This window comes from Equus quagga, chromosome 2, assembly GCF_021613505.1.
Source record: "Equus quagga isolate Etosha38 chromosome 2, UCLA_HA_Equagga_1.0, whole genome shotgun sequence".
Taxonomy (NCBI): domain Eukaryota; kingdom Metazoa; phylum Chordata; class Mammalia; order Perissodactyla; family Equidae; genus Equus; species Equus quagga.
The window spans coordinates 127,848,680-127,870,238 of NC_060268.1; the positions used below are offsets into that span (position 1 = coordinate 127,848,680).

The following is a 21,559-nucleotide window of genomic DNA, read 5'->3' on the forward strand; positions in this document are numbered from 1 at the left end:
GATGCTGACAAGCTTTTCAGAACTAAGAGGAACAGAGGTGGGAACGGCCGTCAAGAAGTGATGCTTGGACGAGAGTAACCCCCTTGCTGCAACATGATTGTTTTCTTTATCTGCTAGTTAATAGGATTTGATTCTAGTTAGAAAATTTGCTCCCACTGTAAAATAATTTTACAGATATTTTGTTGATAAGACTTCTAGAAACATCTGAGCAAAAATAATTATTTCCTGAGTTTAGAACAAAAGATCCCAAAGAGCTCAAACCTTTGATTATACTTCTGCTTTAATAGAGTAACATTTGAAAATACACAGATATACAGGAAAAAAGGTAAAGTGGTGTGAAGTCCTGAGAGCACAATGTGCTTTCATTTGGGTCTTAAGTTTCTAATAACAGCAATCACACTTCTAAACACACGGTGTCTACTAGCTCTGCAAACACATCAATGGTAACATTAGAGCAGTGCACTTCACACAGCAAAACATGTCAAATACTCACTCTGAACTCACTGTGTGTTTCACCCGGGTTTTGTCATAACAAAGGGGTGTATCTATAATTCACAACAGTCAGGTTCCTGAAGACTTTAGTATCAACCCCTGCCTGTCAATTTTCTTCTCAAACTGAATTTTTTACAAACAGTATAATTTATTCTTTAAAGCAATTTAATAGACATGAGGAGTCTAGTTAAATCATAGTGATGTTGGTTGAATGTGATACAAAGGAAATGCAGGTATTTTCCAGGACAATAGGGTAGATAAAGTAGACTTTAAGAATTCATGAGAAAAAAAAGGTGATAAAACTTAAACTTCTTTTTCAAAAGTTTTAAAATTTCTATAAAACTTTTTGTCCCCAAATTAACCTTTTAACCATGGTACACAAAATATACTGAATGCATTGCCCAGCATCAAGGGAGGAGACCCTCTCTTTTACATAATAAAATTCTCCTCTGATCCATCTTGACCCAAGTCCTGGTTGTCAGAGGGCAGATTTCCCTCGAGAGACCTAAAGTTGTAAAGAAAAGCATTATTTTCATCTGCTGGTTGGTATTCCTGTTCGATGTTGGTTAGGAAGCTACTTTCAGAGCCGCTTCCAGATCCTGATCCAAAGCCTGATCCAGAATAGTCCTCAGAAAGAGGGAAGACATCATTCAAGTTCTGGGATCTTGTCATTCTGAAATAAGACAGAAAAGTGAAAAAAAAAAAAACACTGTAAAGTTTGAGACATAAGGAAGATAACCATGATAAATTTTTTAAGATAAGAAAATAAATGCAGCCACCCAGTTGTGCAAATTAAAAGTTACAAGTTTCCCAGTTATTCAATGCTTTAAAACAAAAAACAAATCAGACCTTTCCACATGTTTGCCTATATGTACCTGTTGTACCTGACTCGTTGCATTTATCATTCCTCGTCTGCCCAGTGCAGATTCACATAAACACTGCTAGTTTTCTTATCACTAGCATAGGATTCTATATTTGGAACTTACTTAAGGCGTCATTTTTTTTTGAAGACCCCTTTTTCCATTTTCTCTCACTAAAGAAAAGATGAACAAGTAAATCGGCCGAGATAGACATTTTTCCCTAATTTAAAATTTGTACAAAACTCCTAATAATTCATAGTGCTTCAACAAAGCTTACTCTTAAGAATTTTTTAACAAGTAAACATTACGTTTTCTAGCATATTAACACTCAATTTCCTCCCCAAAAATAAGTGCATGCATTCCACCAGGTTCCGTGTGGTGCTTAAAAGTCCACTCAGCACCGAAAGACCAGAGCAATGGTGCCATCCCTCAATAACAGATCAAGGCAACAAAGTATCAGAGACAAAAGAGGTTCACAGCCTGTGAGTCATTTTCTCCATGAAAATAATAAACCACAGGCCATACAACAGATTAGAGTTTTATTCATGCATGCAGTTGATAAATATTTATTGAATATGTGATCCCTGTTCTAAGAACTTGGGCTAGAATGGGGACAGAGAGATGAGGTCCCTGCTCAAGAAGTTTATAACTTAGTGGGGAAGATGAACAATAAAAAGTGAATAAATAAATAAGGAAAATATTAAGTCGTGCTAAATGCTATGCAGAGGAATAAAATAGACTAGTGTAATAGAGGGTGACCAGGTGGCTATGAAGTTTAGACTGTGAGGTCAGATAAGAGGGATCAGAGCTGGAAACACAGACTCGGTAGTTACTCTCTCTCTCACACACACATGTAAAATATGTAAATAGTCTAAAAAGGCATGGAGGGGCCAGTCCCGGAGTGTAGTGATTGAGTTTGGTGCGCTGTGCTTTGGCAGTCTTGGTTCATGGGTTTAGATCCCTGGCGCAGACCTACACCACTCATCAGCCATGCTGCAGCAGCGACCGACATATAAAGTGGAGGAAGATTGGCACAGATGTTAGCTCAGGGCTAATCTTCTTCAGCAAAAAAAAAGCCATAGAACAGGATAAGGTCACCTAAAGAAAGCATGTAGATAGAGAAGAGGTCCAGGACAGAGCCAGGGCCACACCAACATATTAAATATTGAGCAGAGGAGAAAGAACAAGCCAGGGAAGAAGAAGGAAACCCAAGATAAGGTGGGGCCATGGAAGCCCAGAAAAAAGCTTTTCAAAGGAGGGGTGGTCAACTGTTTTTGAAGGCAATTAAGAAGTCAAGCAAGGGGCGCCAACCCCGTGGTGCCCTGGTTAAGTTCACATGCTCTGCTTCAGCAGCCCAAAGTTTGCCAGTTTGGATCCTGGGTGTGGACCTACACACCACTCATCAAGCCATGCTGTGGCGGCATCCCACATAGAAGAACTGGAATGACCTACAACTAGGATATACAACTATGTGCTGGGGCTTTGGGGAGAAAAAAACAAGAGGAAGATTGGCAACAGATGTTAGTTCAGGGCCAATCTTCCTCACCAAAAAGCATACCTAAAAACAAAAGTCAAGTAAGCTAAACATAGAGAAGGAACCAGTGGATGTGTCATCCAGAAGAAACTGTGACCTTAACAAGCACTAGGGGTGGAAGGTAGGAACAGAAGTCCAACCAAAAGGGGTTGAGGAGAGGAGGGCAGGGAGACAGCAAGCATCTGAAACCCCTTCAGAAAGTGTTACTGTGAAGAGGAGCTGAGAATGGGCAATAGCTGGAGAGGATGCAGAGTCAAAGAAAGGATTTTACCTAAATGTAAGAGAGACTATAGAATGTCTGTATACTGGCAGGAAGCAGATGCTGGGTTCAAAGGGGTAACTGCAGAATTGAAGTCCTGGAGAAGATGCATGGCAATAGGATACTCAGCACAAGGAGGGGTGGCCTTAGAAGCTGCCACAGTCAGAGTCCAATCAGAAACTTATCTAAATATTTAACACGGGGAATTGCTTACACATGTGATGGAAGAGAAGCAAAGCCAAATAGGGGATATCGAGAAAACCCAGAGACTAGCGACTACAAGAAAATACTTCCCTCCCTGGGCTATAGGGACAATGGAAGGAGGTGGTGCGTCCTGATCCCAGGGACTAGGGGCATCAGGTGGGAGCTGAAGCCATGGATGAGACAGAGCCCTGCCAAAGATGCCACCCAAGGCAGGGAGTGAGGAGAAGAAATATCCTGGTCTCTCCCTGCCTCCCATGTTCTCCAATCGCCCTTCTGTGCCTCCCCTTGGCCAAACTCAGCCACCGATGTGGGAGCTCAAGAAATGCAGACCGCAAGGATCAGCCCTCACCCTGATCCAATACAGAGCAGGAAGGAAGGAGGAGAAGGAATGGATCTGAGGGCAAACAGCTCCAGGACCAACACAGAAGCAGGGACTGTTCATCCATAGTGACAGGAGTGACAGAGTGAGAAGGAAAGTTACTGGCTGAAGAAAGGGACCATCATAGAGATTTGAAGAGAGAAGAAATGGTGTAAAGTTGTTGTTTTGGAGAACTTGGGTTATTCCTTTAACATTTTAGATTTAAGTGAATTACTATTAAAACCCATAACTTAAAATAATGGAGGATGCTATAATATCGGGGTCAAGCTTAATGCTGCAGACTTAAGGTAAAAGCACAGGGCGGGATTGCAGAGCTGCATTTTGAGAATGGAGATGACGTAATCTCTTCTACATGCATGCCAGTGATGAAGACGGTCACCAGGATCCCCAAAGGGATAATGGGCTTCCCTGCTTTGGGCGTGATGATTTACCTGGCCTCGAGGAGAGTGATTTTCTAGGTTTAAGTCTGAAGATTAAAACTTTTATAATAATCCTTTTCATAATACATTTTTTGCCACATATTATATAACTTTGACATTCATTGAATTAATGGAGTCTAATACAATGAAATTTTTTGTTACTTATGAATTCCTATTGAATCTTTTTTTTTTTCTTGGTGAGAAAGATTGACCCTGAACTAATGTCTGTGCCAATTTTCCTCTATTTTGTATGTAGGATGACACCACAGCATGGCTTAATGAGTTGTGTGTAGGTCCACACCTGGGATCCAAACCCAAGAACCTGGGTCTGCCAAAGCGGAGCACACAAATTTAACCACTATGGCACCAGGCCAGCCTCCCCTATTGGATTTTTTTGCAAATTTAAAGCAGATTCTATTTGATTAAGATGAGGTTTGAGTGGCTGACCCAGTTGCATAGTGCTTAGGTTTGCATGCTCTGCTTCGGCGGCCTGGGGTTCACCAGTTTGCATCCCGGGTGTAGACCTACCACTGCTTATCAAGCTGTGCTGTGGTAGGCGTCCCACATATAAATTAGAGGAAGATGGGCACGGATGTTAGCTCAGGGCCAGTCTTCCTCAGCAAAAAGAGGAGGATTGGCAGTACATGTTAGCTTGGGGCCAATCTTCCTCAAAAAATAAATAAATAAATAAATAAGAAGTTTGATTTTCTTTTTTTGTAAGTCATGGCCATTTATTCTTCTTTTCCCTAATTTCTTCATCTTTTTTTAATCACCACTATCTAATTCCAGAACATTTTTTATCACACCTCAAAAATCCCATTCCTATTAGCAGTCACTCTTTATTCCTCCCTGCCCCTCAGCCCCTGGCAACCACTAATCTATTTTTCACCTCCATGGATTTTCCTGTTCTGGACATTTCATGCAGACAGAATCATACAATATGTGGCTCTTTGTGTCTGGTTTCTTTCACTTTGCGTAATGGTTTCAGGGTTCATCCATGTTGTAGCAGTGCTTTGCTCCTTCTTATGGCCAAATAATATTGCACTTTAGGGAAATACCACAATTTGCTTATCCATTCAGTTGATAGACTCCTATTGGATTGTAATACACAATGTGCTCTATTTACATAAATAAAATAATGTTCAATCATTTTCAATACCTGTTTGTTAAAAGTACTCAGTTTTTGTCTCTGCCACAACAAAAACACCTTGCAAGAGTGTAGGAGAATCAGGTAAATTCCTGCATATCTCATATGCCAGTAAATACAGTAGTTTTATCATGTACTGTGCAGTGACAGCCAAACCACCAGAGCAAGAGCCTGAAGAAAACGCTCTGGACAACCCTCCCACCTCCATGTCAAGAGCCCAACAGAGGTCAGTGGAAGTAAAACCAGAGAAAGTCCACTTACGAAAAAGGGTCAGTCCTTGGAGGGAGGATTCTGTTGGGTTCATCGGGAAGCAGGTCAAACACTGGTCCCCTCTCATCAATGCAGTTTGCAGAATTACTGTCGGGACTGCAGCGGACCCACTGGTACCTGGCTCTCCGCACAGGAAAACCTGCCCAAACAGGGAACACACAGTTAAGGTATGGACATGCTTTCTGACCATTAATATAATAGGAGCACCCACTATGTGCCAGACTTTTATACACATCATTCGTCCTGCCCACAACACCCCTAACAAGTCTCCCAGAGTTTGCAGTTAGGAGAGGCTTTGGCAATCAGCACCTAGAGGGAAGACCCAGCTTTGCTACTACGAGCTGTGAAACCCTCCCCTCCCTGAGCCCCACTCCAAGAGGAAGGTACCGATAGTGTCTCTTTCTCATAAGCTGCTCATCAAAATTAAATGAGAACAATGCATGTAAAGACCTTAATATAGTGCCAGGCATACAGTAAACACTTGATAGTATTAATTATTATTATTTTTGTACTATCGTCTTCATTTTACACAAAGGAAAACTGAGGCCACACAGGTGCTAAGTAGAGGACCCAGGATTCAAACCTGTATCTGTCCCCGAAGGCTGCTCCTTCCTGTAGAGATGAGTCACATCATGTTCAGAAAGGTTAAGGAATACACCAAGCAGCACCCAAGATATTACAGAGCCCTTGTTCGTTAGGGCCGTATGGTGTGCTTAGGAATGAAAAGTAGACAAAAACTTGGCCTCTTTCTTTGCCCTCAGATCTGGATTTCAAAAGAACAAGGCTTCTCTATTCACAGAGGGAGAGACAGGTTGGAGCATCCTAGTCTGTCACAGCTTCTTTTGAGTTTAATTTCTACAGAAAAGACTCCAAATCTGGTGTTACGGGGTTGTACAGGAAATCTCTTGTTAGTTCATGAAATAAATTCTTCTTTCCTCAGTTTAGCAAGGATGGAGGCCTGGTGGTGAGAAATACTTCACCACCCTTTGAAAGCATCATCTCTTCTCCGTCCCAAGCACTCACTTTATTCACACAAGTGCTACAATATTCACCTAGTGAGAAGGGGCATGTCTAGGATTCCTGAAAGGCAGGCAAGGTGGTTTTAAAGCCCAACACACTGTTGTCCTGTACAGATCAAAATGTAAATGATAACAACTGTTTGAGAAACAAAACAAAACACAAAACAGTGCTATGGACAACCACTGAAGCGTCTTTTCTAATAGCAAAAGATTGGAAAATTAGATGTTAAATAAATGAAAGTATAGCCTACAATACTATACAGCTATTAAAAGAATGAGGGAGTGTAGCTCTCTGGGTACTGATATAGAATAGTCTCTAAGTTATATTATTAAGTAAAAAAAATAAGGAACACTGCATATTTTAAGAATATGTTCACACATTTGCTTACATGCATGGAACACCTGTGAAAAGATAACACAACAAATTGGTTGCCTTTGTGGAGGGAAGTGGTGGCTGGAAGACAGTGGAAGAAAAGACATTGACTTTTCACTGCACATCCTTTTGATTTTTGAGTCATATGTATGCATTATCTACTCAAAATTAATTATTTTTATTTTCTAACAGCTTCATTAAGGTGGAATTGACATACAATAAGCTGTACATATTTAAAGTGTACAGCTTCATGTTCTGACATGTGCATACACCCATGGAACCATCACCACAGTCAAGAGTCTGAACACATCCAACACCCTTGATGTTTCCTTGCGCCCCTTTGTAATCCTGCCCTTCTCCCACCCTCCTCTTGACTCTCCCTCAACAGCACCCCCCACGCCACCCCACCCCCCGCACCCCCCCACCTCCCGCCCAACCTCTCGCAACCATCAATCTGCTTTTGGTCATTATAAATTAGTTTGCATTTTCTAGAGTTTTATATAATGGACTCACATAGCAACTTGTTAAAGGGTTCCCTGACTTCGTTTTTACACAGGGACTAGTTGAGAGGAGTCTCTTACCTTTCATAGTACTCTCTCCTCAAAGTGGAGAGTCTATTTAAATATTACTTACATCCAGACTCCTTTTGTTGCAATATTTAAAAGTAACATTTATGTTAGAAAAAGAATATGTGTTCACTATAGAAAATTTTGAAAAATGTAGCAAACAAAAGAAAAGAAAAATTACCCCCTCCCAGAGATCATGAATTTTGGAGTTTTGATGCCCGCCCGCCCTCGTCTGTGTTTCTAGGAGACTAAGCCCAAGGTGTAGCCTGTTCTCTTCAGACAGCAACCATCAGAGGTGGAAAAGCAGAGCCTCGATCGAGGGCAGGTTCACTTTACATCTCAACAGGATGGCCAAGGACTTTGTTCTTAAAAGACTGCAGAACCACAGAACTTTTTCAAAATGTCCTCTTTCCTCATGACTCTCCATTATGTCTATTTATATTCAACTTTGTCTTAGCTAATATCTCTGATTAATTTTATAAATACAGAGTTGCCAAGTTATTATGTCATTACAATATACATGATATACATATTTATATATATCTAGAGAGAGAGAAAAAAATGTAATACATAAGAAATACATAAAGCCGCTCACCTTAGTATCATTTAAAATAGAGAAACAGGAAATAATTAAGTAATCTCAGAACAATAGAAAATACTCAGATAAATTATGAGACATTCATATGAGAGAATATTAACCAAATGGTAAAAAAATAGTGGTTAGGAGAAGACTATGTAGCATCACAGGAAAATCTTTATTTAAAAATGAGTGAAAAAAGCAGAAATCCACTCTGTATGCATAATAGTTGCTAGTGCAACTACATCAACAGATAGTGGAGGAACTGGGAGGAAATACACAAAAATAACTATAGCGGTAGACTGTTGGTGACTTTTTTCTCATTCGTTTTCTAAATTGCTGTAATAATATTTAAAAATATAAACAAAAGAAAGACTAATGTAGAAAGAAAGTAAATATTCTCCCTTTTTTTTCTTTCTTTCTTTCTTCCTTCCTTCCTTTCTTCCCTCCTCCCTTTGGAACTCCTATTCTATCACAGTCTTTCCCATCGTTCCTGAATATGGCTTACAATGTCTGGTCTGGGACAGTTAGTCATCCTAAATGGGCTGTCACTGCCTGGAGGCTGGAAGTAAGGTAGCAAGACGACATCACAAGTCTGCCCCTTACTAGCTGTGTGACCTTGACCAACTTACTTAACTTCCCTGTACCTCAATTTCCTCATCCATAAAATGGGGGCGGTAATGGATCTAATTATGAGATACAAATATTAGGTTCTCAGCACCACGGTCAGAATGCATTAAATGCTGGTTTCTCTGCCGAGGAGGGTGATGACAACAGCTTATCTCTGCTAGTGGACAGTTTGTAGAGAAACCAGAATTTAAATTCCCATTCCACCATTTAGCACCTTTCTGAATCTCAGTTTCTCGCCTTTCAAACGTGAATGATAGTATCTCAAAGAGTTCCTGTTTAAACGAGATAAAAGTATGTGAAACATCCAGCACACGCCTTTGCGCATGGGAGATATTTAATACATTTTAGCTCATTCTTTCTCCTTCGCTGATTCTTTCCTGAAGCAGCATGTTTTGTTTTGTTTTGACAAGAATGAAACTTTAATCCATTTTAAGTGGAGTTTTTAACACTAAGAGATAGAGGGTTGTTAACAAACACAATAACAAATGGACATCTGATTGGTATGAGGCATTATCCTGTACACATCATATTTTTTTGTGTATCCTCAGTGCCTAGCATTTACACACAGAGCCACTGCTGCACAGCACGAGAGTATATGAAGAGGCTGAATCAGAGTAAGGCTGTTTAACAGACTGAAATTTTTTAGTATATATATTCTATATGAAAACAGAGTGAACTTTTGAACTGACAGGGTAGAAGGCAACTATGCCAAACACTGCAGTTAAAGCCCCACTTTAGTGCACAGCTCCACCTCTTCCATCTGCAGGCATGACACATTAACAGTGTTTAAAGGTAAACGAGGCACTCTGTGGCAACCACAGCCATCGTTATGAACATATTGCACAAATTTTCTAGAACTAAACGTGTAACTTGTACCCTACTTTTATGTTTTAAAGCTGAAACATTTGATGCTGCCGGTAAACTCCACTTAAGTTTATAACCTGTGCCACAGCAAAGAATGGTGATGCTATTTATACAACTACCCTTTAATAATTATGGCAAAAAATATTCAAGAGGAGCTACAAAGGACTTGGGATGGTACAGGGTCCAACTGTAAGCTTTCTTAAAAGTGATGCCTTCAAGCAACTTCAGACATGTAAGCGGCTGCACATCCAAAAAGTCTAAGTAAGAAAACCTTCCAGAAGCTCAAAGAGATTACCTAAGAATGCATGTCAGGCTAATTATGAATACTGTCATAAATAAAGTTTTAATTAGGACTCGAAAACCTTTCGGTCATAGCAATTCTTGTCAAATTCTATGGAGATGGTAACTGAAATAGAGTAGCACGTATAATATATATATTTATATATAATATATATAATGCCATTTTTCCATTTCCAATGACTACACCATAAAATGTAAGCAAGGCTTCTCAAAAACGTTGAAACATTCAAAATCAAAACCCTCATTCAGACCTTCACATGCCAAAGGAAAAACAACAACAGTGAAGCAGCATGTTTGACATCTAATTGCTTCTAGAAGCCTGGTCTTGCAGGTGAGATAAAAATCCAACATCTCCTCCGGCAGAGGGCGATGTCTTCCTACCCTACGCTGTCTAGACCAGCGCTGTCCAATAGAAACGACACCACGCATGGAATTTTCAACTTTATAGCAGCCGTATTTTAAAAAGTAAAAAGAAACAAGTGAAGGTAATTTTAATACATTTTATTTAGGCCAATATATCCAAATATTGTCATTTAACATATAATCAATAAATGTTAATGGATATTTTACATTCTTTTTGTCATACCGAGACTTGAAATCTCGTGTATGTTTTGCACTCACAGCATGTCTCAGTTTGGACCCGCCACATTTCACACATTTCAGATGCTCAGTAGCCACAGTTGTCTCATGCTACCCTTTTGACATAGTGGTTCTAGACTTTCTCCTCTACATGCAGCTGATGCGCTAAAAATCAAGCTGAGGAAACGTTTGCATGGATAGGAAGTTAAACAGAAGAACAAAACTAATACTTTAGGAGGATGCATCCAGGTAAAAGACCACATCTTTTCACTGGTATAATAAATACAACTTTAGTAGATTAGTAAAAAAAAAAATTCTAAAATACAAAATTCCTCCCAAAGTTTGGAATCTCAGCTTTTAAAATTTATAAAGAGGGATTTCTTTTTTGGGGTGATGACAATGTTCTAAAATTGACTATGGTGATGGTTGCAGATATCTGTGAATATACTGAAAAAACACATTGCATTGTACACTTTAAATGGGTGAATTGTATGGTATGTGAATTCTATCTTAATAAAGCTGTTTAAAAATTTATAAAGAAATCAAAGGTAGAAGTTCCCCCCCCAAAAAAGTTTATCTAATTTGGGACTGATGATTTTTAATCTACTTTAAAATAAAGAACATGGTTACAGACACAAAGTTCCTGACATATCTACTCAAGGGTGTTCGCAGGATGTGAAAATTCAGCAGTTCCTGCCCCTGATGTTGTGGGAGTATCTTGAGTCTATCTTGTTTGAGAGAAATGTCTTATGATTACTATAATTTTAAAAATAAAAGGGAGTATGCTATGGACAGGAAGGTTATCTTTCTAAAAGGCCCCACTCTCCAGATCCGCTGGTTAATTTTGTGGTGGATTCCAAGGAAGAGAATGATTTTTATTTAGAATTCATTTCTTCACTTGCCATCTCCCCTCTTCTCTCCCTCTCTCTCTATCTCTCTCTCTCTCTCTTTCTGTGTCACACACACACACACACACACACACAGTTATCCCGCTTTACCAAAATACTGTCTATGAATAAATGTAACCAGAGCAAATAACTCACCCCAGTAATCTGTATCTTTTTAAATTGGAGTACCAATTTTTCCTTAGCATCATCACAATTTACTAATTTCGTATTCTTATTGGAGATTTACTGCAGGCGTGTTAGAGAAACTTAAGCTGAGACTGCCATGGGTAGGGGGAGACCCTTTTGATTCATTGTTTGATAGCATTCAAACAGACTTCACTAAGTTGGAGCTGCTTCCACTTGGCCAAGCAATTCCACCAGATGATAAGCTTCCCCTGCCTTTACATGGTTTGACAAGCTATAAAAAGCTCTAAGTTTACTTTCAATTTCTCTCTTTCTGTCCCTCAACTCAGTGGTAAACTTTATAGCCAGGGCTATAGTCAAAGCAAGGTTTTTTGGGGGTTTTTTTTGTTTTTTTTTTTAAAGATTTTATTTTTTGCCTTTTTCTCCCCAAATCCCCCCAGGACACAGTTGTATATTCTTCGTTGTGGGTCCTTCTAGTTGTGGCATGTGAGACGCCGCCTCAGCATGGCCTGACGAGTGGTGCCATGTCTGCGCCCAGGATTCGAACCAATGAAACACTGGGCCGCCTGCAGTGGAGTGCACAAACTTAACCACTCGGCCATGGGGCCAGCCCCGGTTTTTTGTTTTAAATAAAGAAAATCTCTAATCCACCTAGAAGACAGCCAAGTTGCCATAGAAAGTTAACTCTGACCTTGAAATCAGCTGACTGGTTCTGCCGTTAATTCTGCCAGTACCTCATTTTTGTAATGAGCCTTGGGCAAGTCTCATAAATTTTTTGCAAGAGGCTGATATAAAGAGCAAATCAGATGATGCATGTAAGATCCAGTTTTCTCCTCTATAAATTGGTGTTAATTCCTCCTCACAGGGAATATGATGATCCTTTATCAGAGAATAGATGTAAACTCACTTTGCAGTCAAACAGCAGCACATGTGGGTGGAATCAACATCATTGCTGTGATCTAGGAGGCAGTATGGAGTGAATGCATACTCCCTTGACACCCTTGACGCCCTTGGCCACATCTGCTCATAGATATTCCTTTTTCTCTTTTTATGGACATCTTTGAAAAAGAGAGGCAATAGGAGAGTTTAGGGTTCATAGGCCTCATCGATAATCCCCCGGAGATCTACATTAAATCGATTAGGCATCGTGCTCTCCAGGGTCTCCCACACATTGCCAAAGTTTCATTTCTTTGCACTCAGTAGACACAGTGCAAAGTAAAGACACATGTCTTTACTTGGGTTTGACTTGTAGTAACTGATACGGGCTGAATTGTGTGCCCCCACACAATATGTTGAAGCCCTAACTCCTAGTCCCTCAGAATGGGACTGTATTTGTAAGTAGGGCCTTCAAAGAAGTGATTAAGGTAAACTGAAGCCATTTAAATGAGCCGTATCCCAATGTGGCACATCCTCACTAAGAAGACGAGATTGGGATTCAGTCACACACACTGGAAAGACCACGCGAAGAGACAGAGAGAAGACAGCCACCCACCAGCCAAGGAGAGAGGCTTCAGAATGAAACCAACCCTGTGGACACCTTGTTCTTGTACTTCTAGTCTCAGAAATAAATAAACTTCTGTTGTTTAAGCCGCGCACGAAGTCTGTGGTACTTTGTTATGGGAGCCCCAGCAGATCAATGCAGTGACCTAAAATGTTTTGAATGTGTTCGGTCAAAGCAAGCCAAAAGGCTAGTTAGTTTGATTCGTTCAGTCAAACCAATGAGTTAAGTAAAAATTTTTTAAAGGTGGGGAAAGAATATACCAAAATCATATCTGGCATCACGTGGATGGCCAGTGGAATAGTGGTGTGGCTCTCTGCATTGCAGCCTTGAGCTGCTATCACTACGCACGCAGCTGCGGGTGGACATCTGTTCCCTTCTTATTCAGACATGGGCACGAACCCTGAATGCCAGCACCAAGTGCACTTCTCCTTTGGAAACACCTTAGCTTTTCAGTTCGTTCATTCTCTCTTTTTTGGTTTCTTTTCCGCAAAGACCTAAACCTGCCTGATGATGACATAAATGCATATACTTTATACAATTTCATAATGGTTTCTTTCTTTACTTTTTTCTAATGAACAACTTCTACATAAGGAATGTTTTTGTTTTAATTTTAGTTTTTACCTATTGCATTTTAGTGAAGAATGTGACATTTCTGGGAAATTTTGACAATGTAAAGACTTACATAGCTCTGGTTTGGGTAGATCCAGCACCAACTAGTCGCTCAAGTCTGTGCTCCATACATGAACCTCACTGCTCTGGATCTTGTCAAAGCACATTAGGGAATTATTTCATCAAACTGAGGATTTTCCCTAAAAGATCCATCTGTTCCCTACAGTCAACAATGTTTTTTGTGTGTGTGTGGGGGGGTGTTTTGGGGGGTTTTCTTTGGGGGTTTTTTGGTGAGGAAGATTGGCCTGAGCTAACACCTATTGCCAATTTTCCTCTTTTTGCTTGACGAAGAGTGGCCCCAAGCTAACATCCTGTGCCCATCTTTCTCTATTTTGTATGTGGGACACTGCCAAAGCATGGTGATGAGTGGTATATGTCCACACCCAGGATCTGAGCCCGCAAACCCTGGGCCACCGAAGTGGAATGCACCGAACTCAACCACTGCACCAGTGGGCCAGCCTCTCAACAATGTTTTATACTTTAAAAAATAAATAGTTTAATGGAAAAGTTTCAGCAACATTACTTACTGTTGTTTCTTCAATAATTGCATAAGATGAAAGTGACTTCATAAATTTCCAATACATAGTAAATATATCTGAGATCATCTGTACAATTTCATTTCCACTAGAAGTAAAAACAAGTCAACTAGAAGTCACTTTGAAGAAACAAATCCAGGACATGTGTCACTATGACTCAGTATTTCCTTTACGATTTGGGGGAACTTAATGTTTTTCTACTGTAAATTCTCCCATCTATTTATCAGGCCATGACCCTCTGCCTTATTTACACATGATCCCTTATTTACCAAAGGAGAAGAAGTTGTATTTTTCTTACAAACTGATCATTTTCATTTCCTTAGTCATTAAAGGTTTCAGGTTGTTTCAGTCTGACTAAACAACCCTAAATGATAGAGAAAGTCAGGTTTTAACAGAAATTTCCAAATGTGATGTTTCTCTGAGCAACAGCACAAATACTAAAATTCTTTGGCTTCTCTTAAAATCTGAGAGGGTTTGCATTAACTATATCTAACCGTAACTGAATTTTCACTAAGAATCAAGTTAAAAAAAAGAAGAAAAAATACATGTAGTCAAATTTACTGATTAAAAAAACAGCATTTCCCAGTGTTTCAATAATCATGACACATTAGGGGTAGGTAGATACGCCCAATCACTCAGACATGCCGTCTCCTCCACGCAACAGACACATGGGTCATTTTCTATGTTCCTTTCTTGAGCTTAAGAAATGTATAAACTGTACATTTTCATCCCAAAATGAAATAGCGCATTTCAATCATTGTAAGAGTTTACAAGGATGCACCTGCCTCAGAGTTTAATTTTTCTTGGTACCAAACTTAGCCAAACTCACAATAAGGAGTTCAGCCACCTGAAATCCATTTTCTTTGCCTGCTTTTCCACAATATAGTACATTCTGTCCCTTAGAGTGAATATAATCATTTATGTGGATGCTGAGTCTCCCCAAGAAGATTACAGGGGGACAAGACTCCTAGGTCTTACCTTGAACCGAAGAACTCAAAACGAGGATGAGGGTGAGAGCCAGGACCAGCCGGCTGCTCTGGAGAAGCACCTGCATCGTGACAGCTCACTTGGCTCTACCACCCGCACGCCAACCCCGCGAGGAGGAAATGTAGCAGGGTGCTCTCTGTCCCGTTTAGAAGAGGTTCCAAAACCTCAAACCCTGCCCAGAACACACGTCACAATTTCCTGAACAAATAGAAAGAGATCTACATCAGAACCCAGAAAGATTTTTTAAAAACGTAGCAGAATAACTACTCACACCCATTACGAAACTGCATTGGACTCTCCCCAGGTCTGCTTTTTCAAAAGTTTTGTTGTTTGCCACTTGCCTGTCAGAAATTTTTTTTCCCACTAAAACAGTAGAATCAGCATTCGGTACGGTTTGTTTTTCCTTTCATCAGGTAGCAATCTAAACATGAGATTGTTCACACGAAGGGCCCACTGCACTGTCCAGGAGGAAAGGGGGCTGGATGCTGCCTCTTCATCACTGAGCACCTTCAACGTAAAGTATTCTTCACTGTCTTTTTCAAAAGAAGCAGCATAACTCGCCAAGCCAAGCTCAAGAAGTGAAACTTCAAAACTGAGTGCTAATGTACAAGAAAGTGTTGTAGGATTTCAGATAACCAGTTTCCTCTTATCGGACTCAGTTTCTCCCATTGGTTCACCGGCTCTCCCTCTACCTCAAGAATATAGAGAGGGTTTTCAGTTACAAAGAAGTGAGTAAAACAGAAAAATGATTTTGCATTCCTCTGCTCCTTCACACCGAGTATGTCTTGTGATTTGATTCCATTTATACTTTCGTCTTTTCTCCTGGTAAATTTTTCAACTTGATTTTTGGGTCTCTTGCCTCAAATAAGCCAGAAATCAAACACAAGCGGCTGAGGTCTCAGTGGGCTGCTGGACCTCAGAAAACATGCAAACAGCATTTTCCCAGGTTCTGGGGATTGTGAGCAGACTTCTGAAGGACCGAGGAACACAAGGCACAAGCTCCATATTAAAGTCACACAGTAAACACAACAGTTTATGGCATGTCCTTGCTTTTGGGGCACGCACTTTTTCCTTACTTCCACTCAAGATTCAAGCACTCTCCATTCCAACACGTCTGTCCCTGCAGCTCCCACTTACCCTTTCCACCCTCACTCTTGCCCGTCCTTTGACAGGAGGGAGGAGTTTCCCTTCCCTTGTTTTCGGCTTCCTGCTGATTCCTTTACCATTTCCTGCTAAGGACAGGCCTCAGAATCTAATCGCTGAGCAGCTGTGGTGCAAGCCCACAAGGGTCACAAACAATGCACATTTGGACCCACCTCAGGACAAGCTGGAAGTGTGTCCAGGGACTCCTCCAAGTGCAGTAAGCAACCCCCAAACTCACGAGCCCAGTGAGTGCCCCACTATGGAATACTGGTTTCAGCTTGAAATACCAGCTCTCCTCTTTGGTTCCTTTTAACCCTATCCTCCAATTGAAAACCCTGGCACCAAAACAGTAATTCCTGTCAATAGCTTCAATGCATTCTCTGCAAAACCTCAGAGATGATTAGAGCTTGTGTTTTAAAATGGTAATTTTGGAGGCTTTTACCATTTGGGTACTTCATTTTTTCCTTCTCTGGGTCATGGTGATTTTTTTAAAAATTTGCAGCATTCATAAGCATCTGCTCTTCTCCCACCACACTGACAGTCAACAGTGTCTTTTTGCAAATAGCCTTCCTCTAGTTTCATTTCCCTAGTCCTCTTCAAGCTGTAGAGGAGCAGGACAAATGCATGTGGCAGCCAGGAACCCAGGTTATGAGCTTGTCTCCCTCACTTACCAGCTGAGAGGTGCTGGGCCACCTACTCTTTGCTCCCATCAATCTAGTTCTAGCAATGGTGTGGGAAACCAATGAGAGGATGCCTCTGAAAGCTCATGGCACACACTGGGAGGATCACATTGGCAGCGCTTCTCTGGGCTGCGAACCATCTTCTTGCACAAAGTTTCCTCCATTAACCAAAGGAGCCCCCTATGTTTCCCTGAACATCGACTTCTACGATAAGCATATTTTGCATAATTTTAAAAGACAAATTCTATTCCAGACTTAATCCTTCATTTACTAGGCAACTTTAAATGCACCTACTTTACTCCATACTCAATTGATTTGCCTGTAAAATGAGTATCCTTATTCCTTAACAGTCACCCTGGAACAGGACCGATAGCAGTTCTTTATTGTCTAAGAAAGTAATGCAACTCTCTCAAAGCTATATAAACATTGTTTTGCAGTGGCTATTGGTCTCAGGGTATTCTTTTTTTTTTTTTTTTAAACTTTTTATTAAGATTATGATGGTTTACAACTTTGTGAAATTTCAGTTGTACATTATTGTCAGTCATGTTGTAGGTGCACCACTTCACCCTTTGTGCCCTCCCACCACCCCCCCTTTCCCCTGGTAACCACCGATCAGATCTCCTTGTCAATATATTAACTTCCACCTATGAGTGGAGTCATACAGAGTTCATCTTTCTCCGTCTGGCTTATTTCACTTAACATAATACCCGCAAGGTCCGTCCATGTTGTTGTGAATGGGATGATTTTGTCCTTTTTTATGGCTGAGTAGTATTCCATTGTGTATATATACCATATCTTCTTTATCCAATCATCAATTGATGGGCACTTAGGTTGCTTCCGTGTCTTGGCTATTGTAAATAACGCTGCAATGAACATAGGGGTGCGTGGACTTTTGGAATTGCTGATTTCAAGTTCTTTGGATAGATACCCAGTAGTGGGATGGCTGAGTCATAGGGTATTTCTATTTTTAATTTTTTGAGAAATCTCCATACTGTTTTCCATAGTGGCTGCACCAGTTTGCATTCCCACCAACAGTATATGAGGGTTCCTTTTCCTCCACAACCTCTCCAACATTTGTCACTTTTTGTTTTGGTTATTTTTGCCATTCTAACAGGTATAAGGTGATATCTTAGTGTAGTTTTGATTTGCATTTCCCTGATGATTAGTGATGATGAGCATCTTTTCATGTGTCTATTGGCCATCCGTATATCTTCTTTGGAGAACTGTCTGTTCATGTCCCCTGCCCATTTTTTGATCGGATTGTTTGATTTTTTGTTGTTGAGCTGTGTGAGCTCTTTATATATTATGAAGCTTAACCCTTTGTCAGATAAATAGCTTGTAAATATTTTTTCCCAACTGGTGGGTTGTTTTTTTTGCTTCAATCCTGTCTTCCCTTGCCTTGAAGAAGCTCTTTAGTCTGATGGAGTCCCACTCAGGGTGGTCTTTTTAAAGAGAGGATCTGTTTGGAGTACTTGAATCTTCCCAGCATCACAACTCAACGGAATAGTTGTTAAGATGAATTGAGGTTGTTAGAAGAGATACTGAGGGCAGCACAAAACTGCTCCCAGGGATGGCTCCAAGGCTCGCTTCTTTTTTAAAGCTCCGACTTAAAGATGTCTCCACTCAGCAGCCTCTGGGACTCGGATTGTTACTGAGAAGGTCTTGACTTTGAACTGGACACTGCATGAAAAAAAACCACCAAACCAGCAAATAGATCCTGTACCAAATCTATCTGTCTCTGGAGGCTTAAAGAATGACCTTGGAAGAGACCTTAGAAATCATCTACTTCACCCACTCAGGTGAGAAAAGTGCAAGTCCAGAAAGGTACATGACTGTCCACTGGTCACACAGCTGGTGATGGCAAAACCAGGTCTGGAACTCAAGTTTCCTAATTCAAAGTCCAGTGACAGATGAAGAATGATGAGGAAACAAGATTAAGATTTGTAAATCATCAGAAGTCTTCCTTTTCGTAATTTTCTTTTTAAAGGTACATACTGAAGCATTTCTGTTTGGAATGATAAAATAACTGGGATTAGCTTCTAAATAATCCAGTCTGAGGAGTGAGGTTGAGAGAGATACAGCAGTGGTCTGATAATTGCTGAAGTGGAGCCATGGGCAGATGGAAGTTCTTTATACTAGTCTCCCTGCTTTAGTATGTGTTTGAGAATTTCCATAATAAAACACTTTAAAAAAAATCCCCCTTTAAAAAAGGTGTCTTCATCTTGTTTGAAGTCAATATAAACAAGAAAATATCTCAACTTTAAAAAGGATCTTGCTTGGGGCAACAAAAGACCCCGAATTGCTAAAGCAATCCTGAGCAAGAAAAACAAAGCCGGCGGAATCACAATCCCCGATTTCAAAACATACTACAAAGCTACAGTGATCAAAACAGCATGGTACTGGTACAAAAACAGGTCCAAAGATCAATGGAACAGAATTGAAAGCCCAGAGATAAAACCACACATCTATGGACAGCTAATCTTTGACAAAGGAGCAGAGGGCCTACAATGGAGAAAAGAAAGTCTCTTCAACAAATGGTGCTGGGAAAACTGGACAGCCACATGCAAAAGATTGAAAATTGACCATTCTTTTTCACCACACACCAAAATAAATCAAAATGGATCAAAGACCTAAAGATTAGGCCTGAAACAATAAGTCTTCTGGAAGAGAATATAGGCAGTACACTCTTTGACATCAGTTTCAAAAGAATCTTTTCGGACACTATAACTCCTCAGTTGAGGGAAACAATAGAAAGAATAAACAAACGGGACTTCATCAGACTAAAGAGCTTCTTTAAGGCAAGGGAAAACAGGATTGAAACAAAAAAACAGCTCACTAATTGGGAAAAAATATTTACAAGCCACTTATCCGACAAAGGGTTAATCTCCATAATATACAAAGAACTCACACTGCTTAACAACAAAAAAACAAACAACCCGATCAAAAAATGGGCAGAGGACATGAACAGACATTTCTCAAAAGAAGATATGAATATGGCCAATAGACACCTGAAAAGATGTTCATCATCGCTAATCATCAGGGAAATGCAAATCAAAACTACACTAAGATATCACCTTACACCCGTTAGATTGGCAAAAACATCCAAAACCAAGAGCGACAAATGTTGGAGAGGTTGTGGAGAAAAAGGAACCCTCATACATTGTTGGTGGGAATGCACACTGGTGCAGCCACTAGGGAAAACAGTATGGAGATTTCTCAAAAAGTTAAAAACAGAAATACCCTATGACCCAGCCATCCCATTACTGGGTATCTATCCTAAGAACCTGAAATCAGAAATCCCAAGAGTCCCTTGCACCCCTATGTTCATCGCAGCATTATTTACAATAGCCAAGACGTGGAACCAACCTACATGCCCAGAAACTGATGATTGGATAAAGAAGATATGGTATATATACACAACGGAATACTACTCAGCCCTAAAAAAAGACAAAATTGGCCCATTCGCAGCAACGTGGATGGACCTCGAGGGTATTTTGTTAAGCGAAATAAGCCAGTCAGAGAAAGACGAACTCTATATGACTCCACTCATAGGTGGAAGTTAATATATCGACAAGGAGATCTGATCGGTGGTTACCAGGGAAAAGGGGGGGTGGGGGGAGGGCACAAAGGGGGAAGTGGTGTACCCACAACATAACTAACAAAAACGTGCAACTGAAATCTCACAAGGTTGTAATCTATCATAACATTAATAAAAAAAAAAAAAAAGGATCTTGCTTGGGGCCAGCTTTGTGGCTGAGTGGTTAAAGTTCTGTGTGTTCCGCTTTGGCTGCCCAGGGTTTGCAGGTTTGGATTCCAGGTGCAGACCTACTCGGCTCATCAGTCATGCTATGGAAGCATCCCACATACAAAGTAGAGGAAAATAAAAGCACCTCCTTTATTCATGGATCTCAGCACTTTTGAGTTTCCCATTCTTCCAGTTCTATTCCCATTCCTATCCCCTTCCCATTAGTGAATGGGGAGGCTGTGGCCAAGACAGAAAAGTATCTTGATACTTCTGGTCTCAAGGGAGCAGCTACCACTGTGTTCTTAATCCCCTCACGGAGTATCAATGGATGGGTGCCCACAGGATGGACATCCTGGGAGAGGGCACAGGCTCATGGGCATCCTCAGCTGGGCCAGTGGCTCCTTCATTAGCTCCTCCCCTCTCATCACTGTAGCCACACATCTAGTTTCCCAGGAGCAGGGTCTCCCCTTGTTGAAGATCTCCAAGGCCTTAGTCCAGAAGACTCCCCAAATGTTGCCAAGTACCTCAAAGTTTGGGAACTTCTGTGTTTTAACCTTGGCCTGGGAATAGGGGAAAGGAAGAGCTGCCCACCACAGTTTGGGTCTACAATTTGACAAGAAGAAAAGCAAGGGGCAGGAGGTATATGGGAAATCTCTGTACCTTTTGCTCAACGTTGCTGTGAACTTAAAACTGCTCTAAAAAATAAATTCTATTTTTTTTAAAAAAAGGCATAGAAGAACTTCTCAACTGCTACCTGGAGTTTAGTAGAATATGACATTCCAATTCCAAAATTAT

The 21,559-nt window shown here is 40.5% G+C and overlaps 1 protein-coding gene across 1 annotated transcript; it reads right to left on the reverse strand.

The window, feature by feature from the left end:
* Positions 1–262: 262 nt before the first annotated feature.
* Positions 263–15,343, reverse strand: SRGN (serglycin). The gene is made up of 3 exons (XM_046655154.1): positions 15,188–15,343; positions 5,556–5,703; positions 263–1,165 (listed from the first exon to the last, which is right to left on the reverse strand). Exons 1-3 carry the CDS (start codon positions 15,261–15,263, stop codon positions 922–924), a joined length of 468 nt encoding a protein of 155 aa, XP_046511110.1. The 5' UTR covers positions 15,264–15,343; the 3' UTR covers positions 263–921.
* Between the last annotated feature and the right edge of the window lie 6,216 nt (positions 15,344–21,559).

Bases quoted from the DNA above. Each gene is read 5' to 3' on its own strand.
- SRGN (XM_046655154.1), bottom strand. From the start codon at position 15,263: ATGCAGGTGCTTCTCCAGAGCAGCCGGCTGGTCCTGGCTCTCACCCTC. The intron at 5,704-15,187 runs GTAAGACCTAGG...CTGTTTGGGCAG, and splicing joins TTTGAGTTCTTCGGTTCAAG to GTTTTCCTGTGCGGAGAGCC. The intron at 1,166-5,555 runs GTAAGTGGACTT...GTCTTATTTCAG, and splicing joins CCAAGGACTGACCCTTTTTC to AATGACAAGATCCCAGAACT.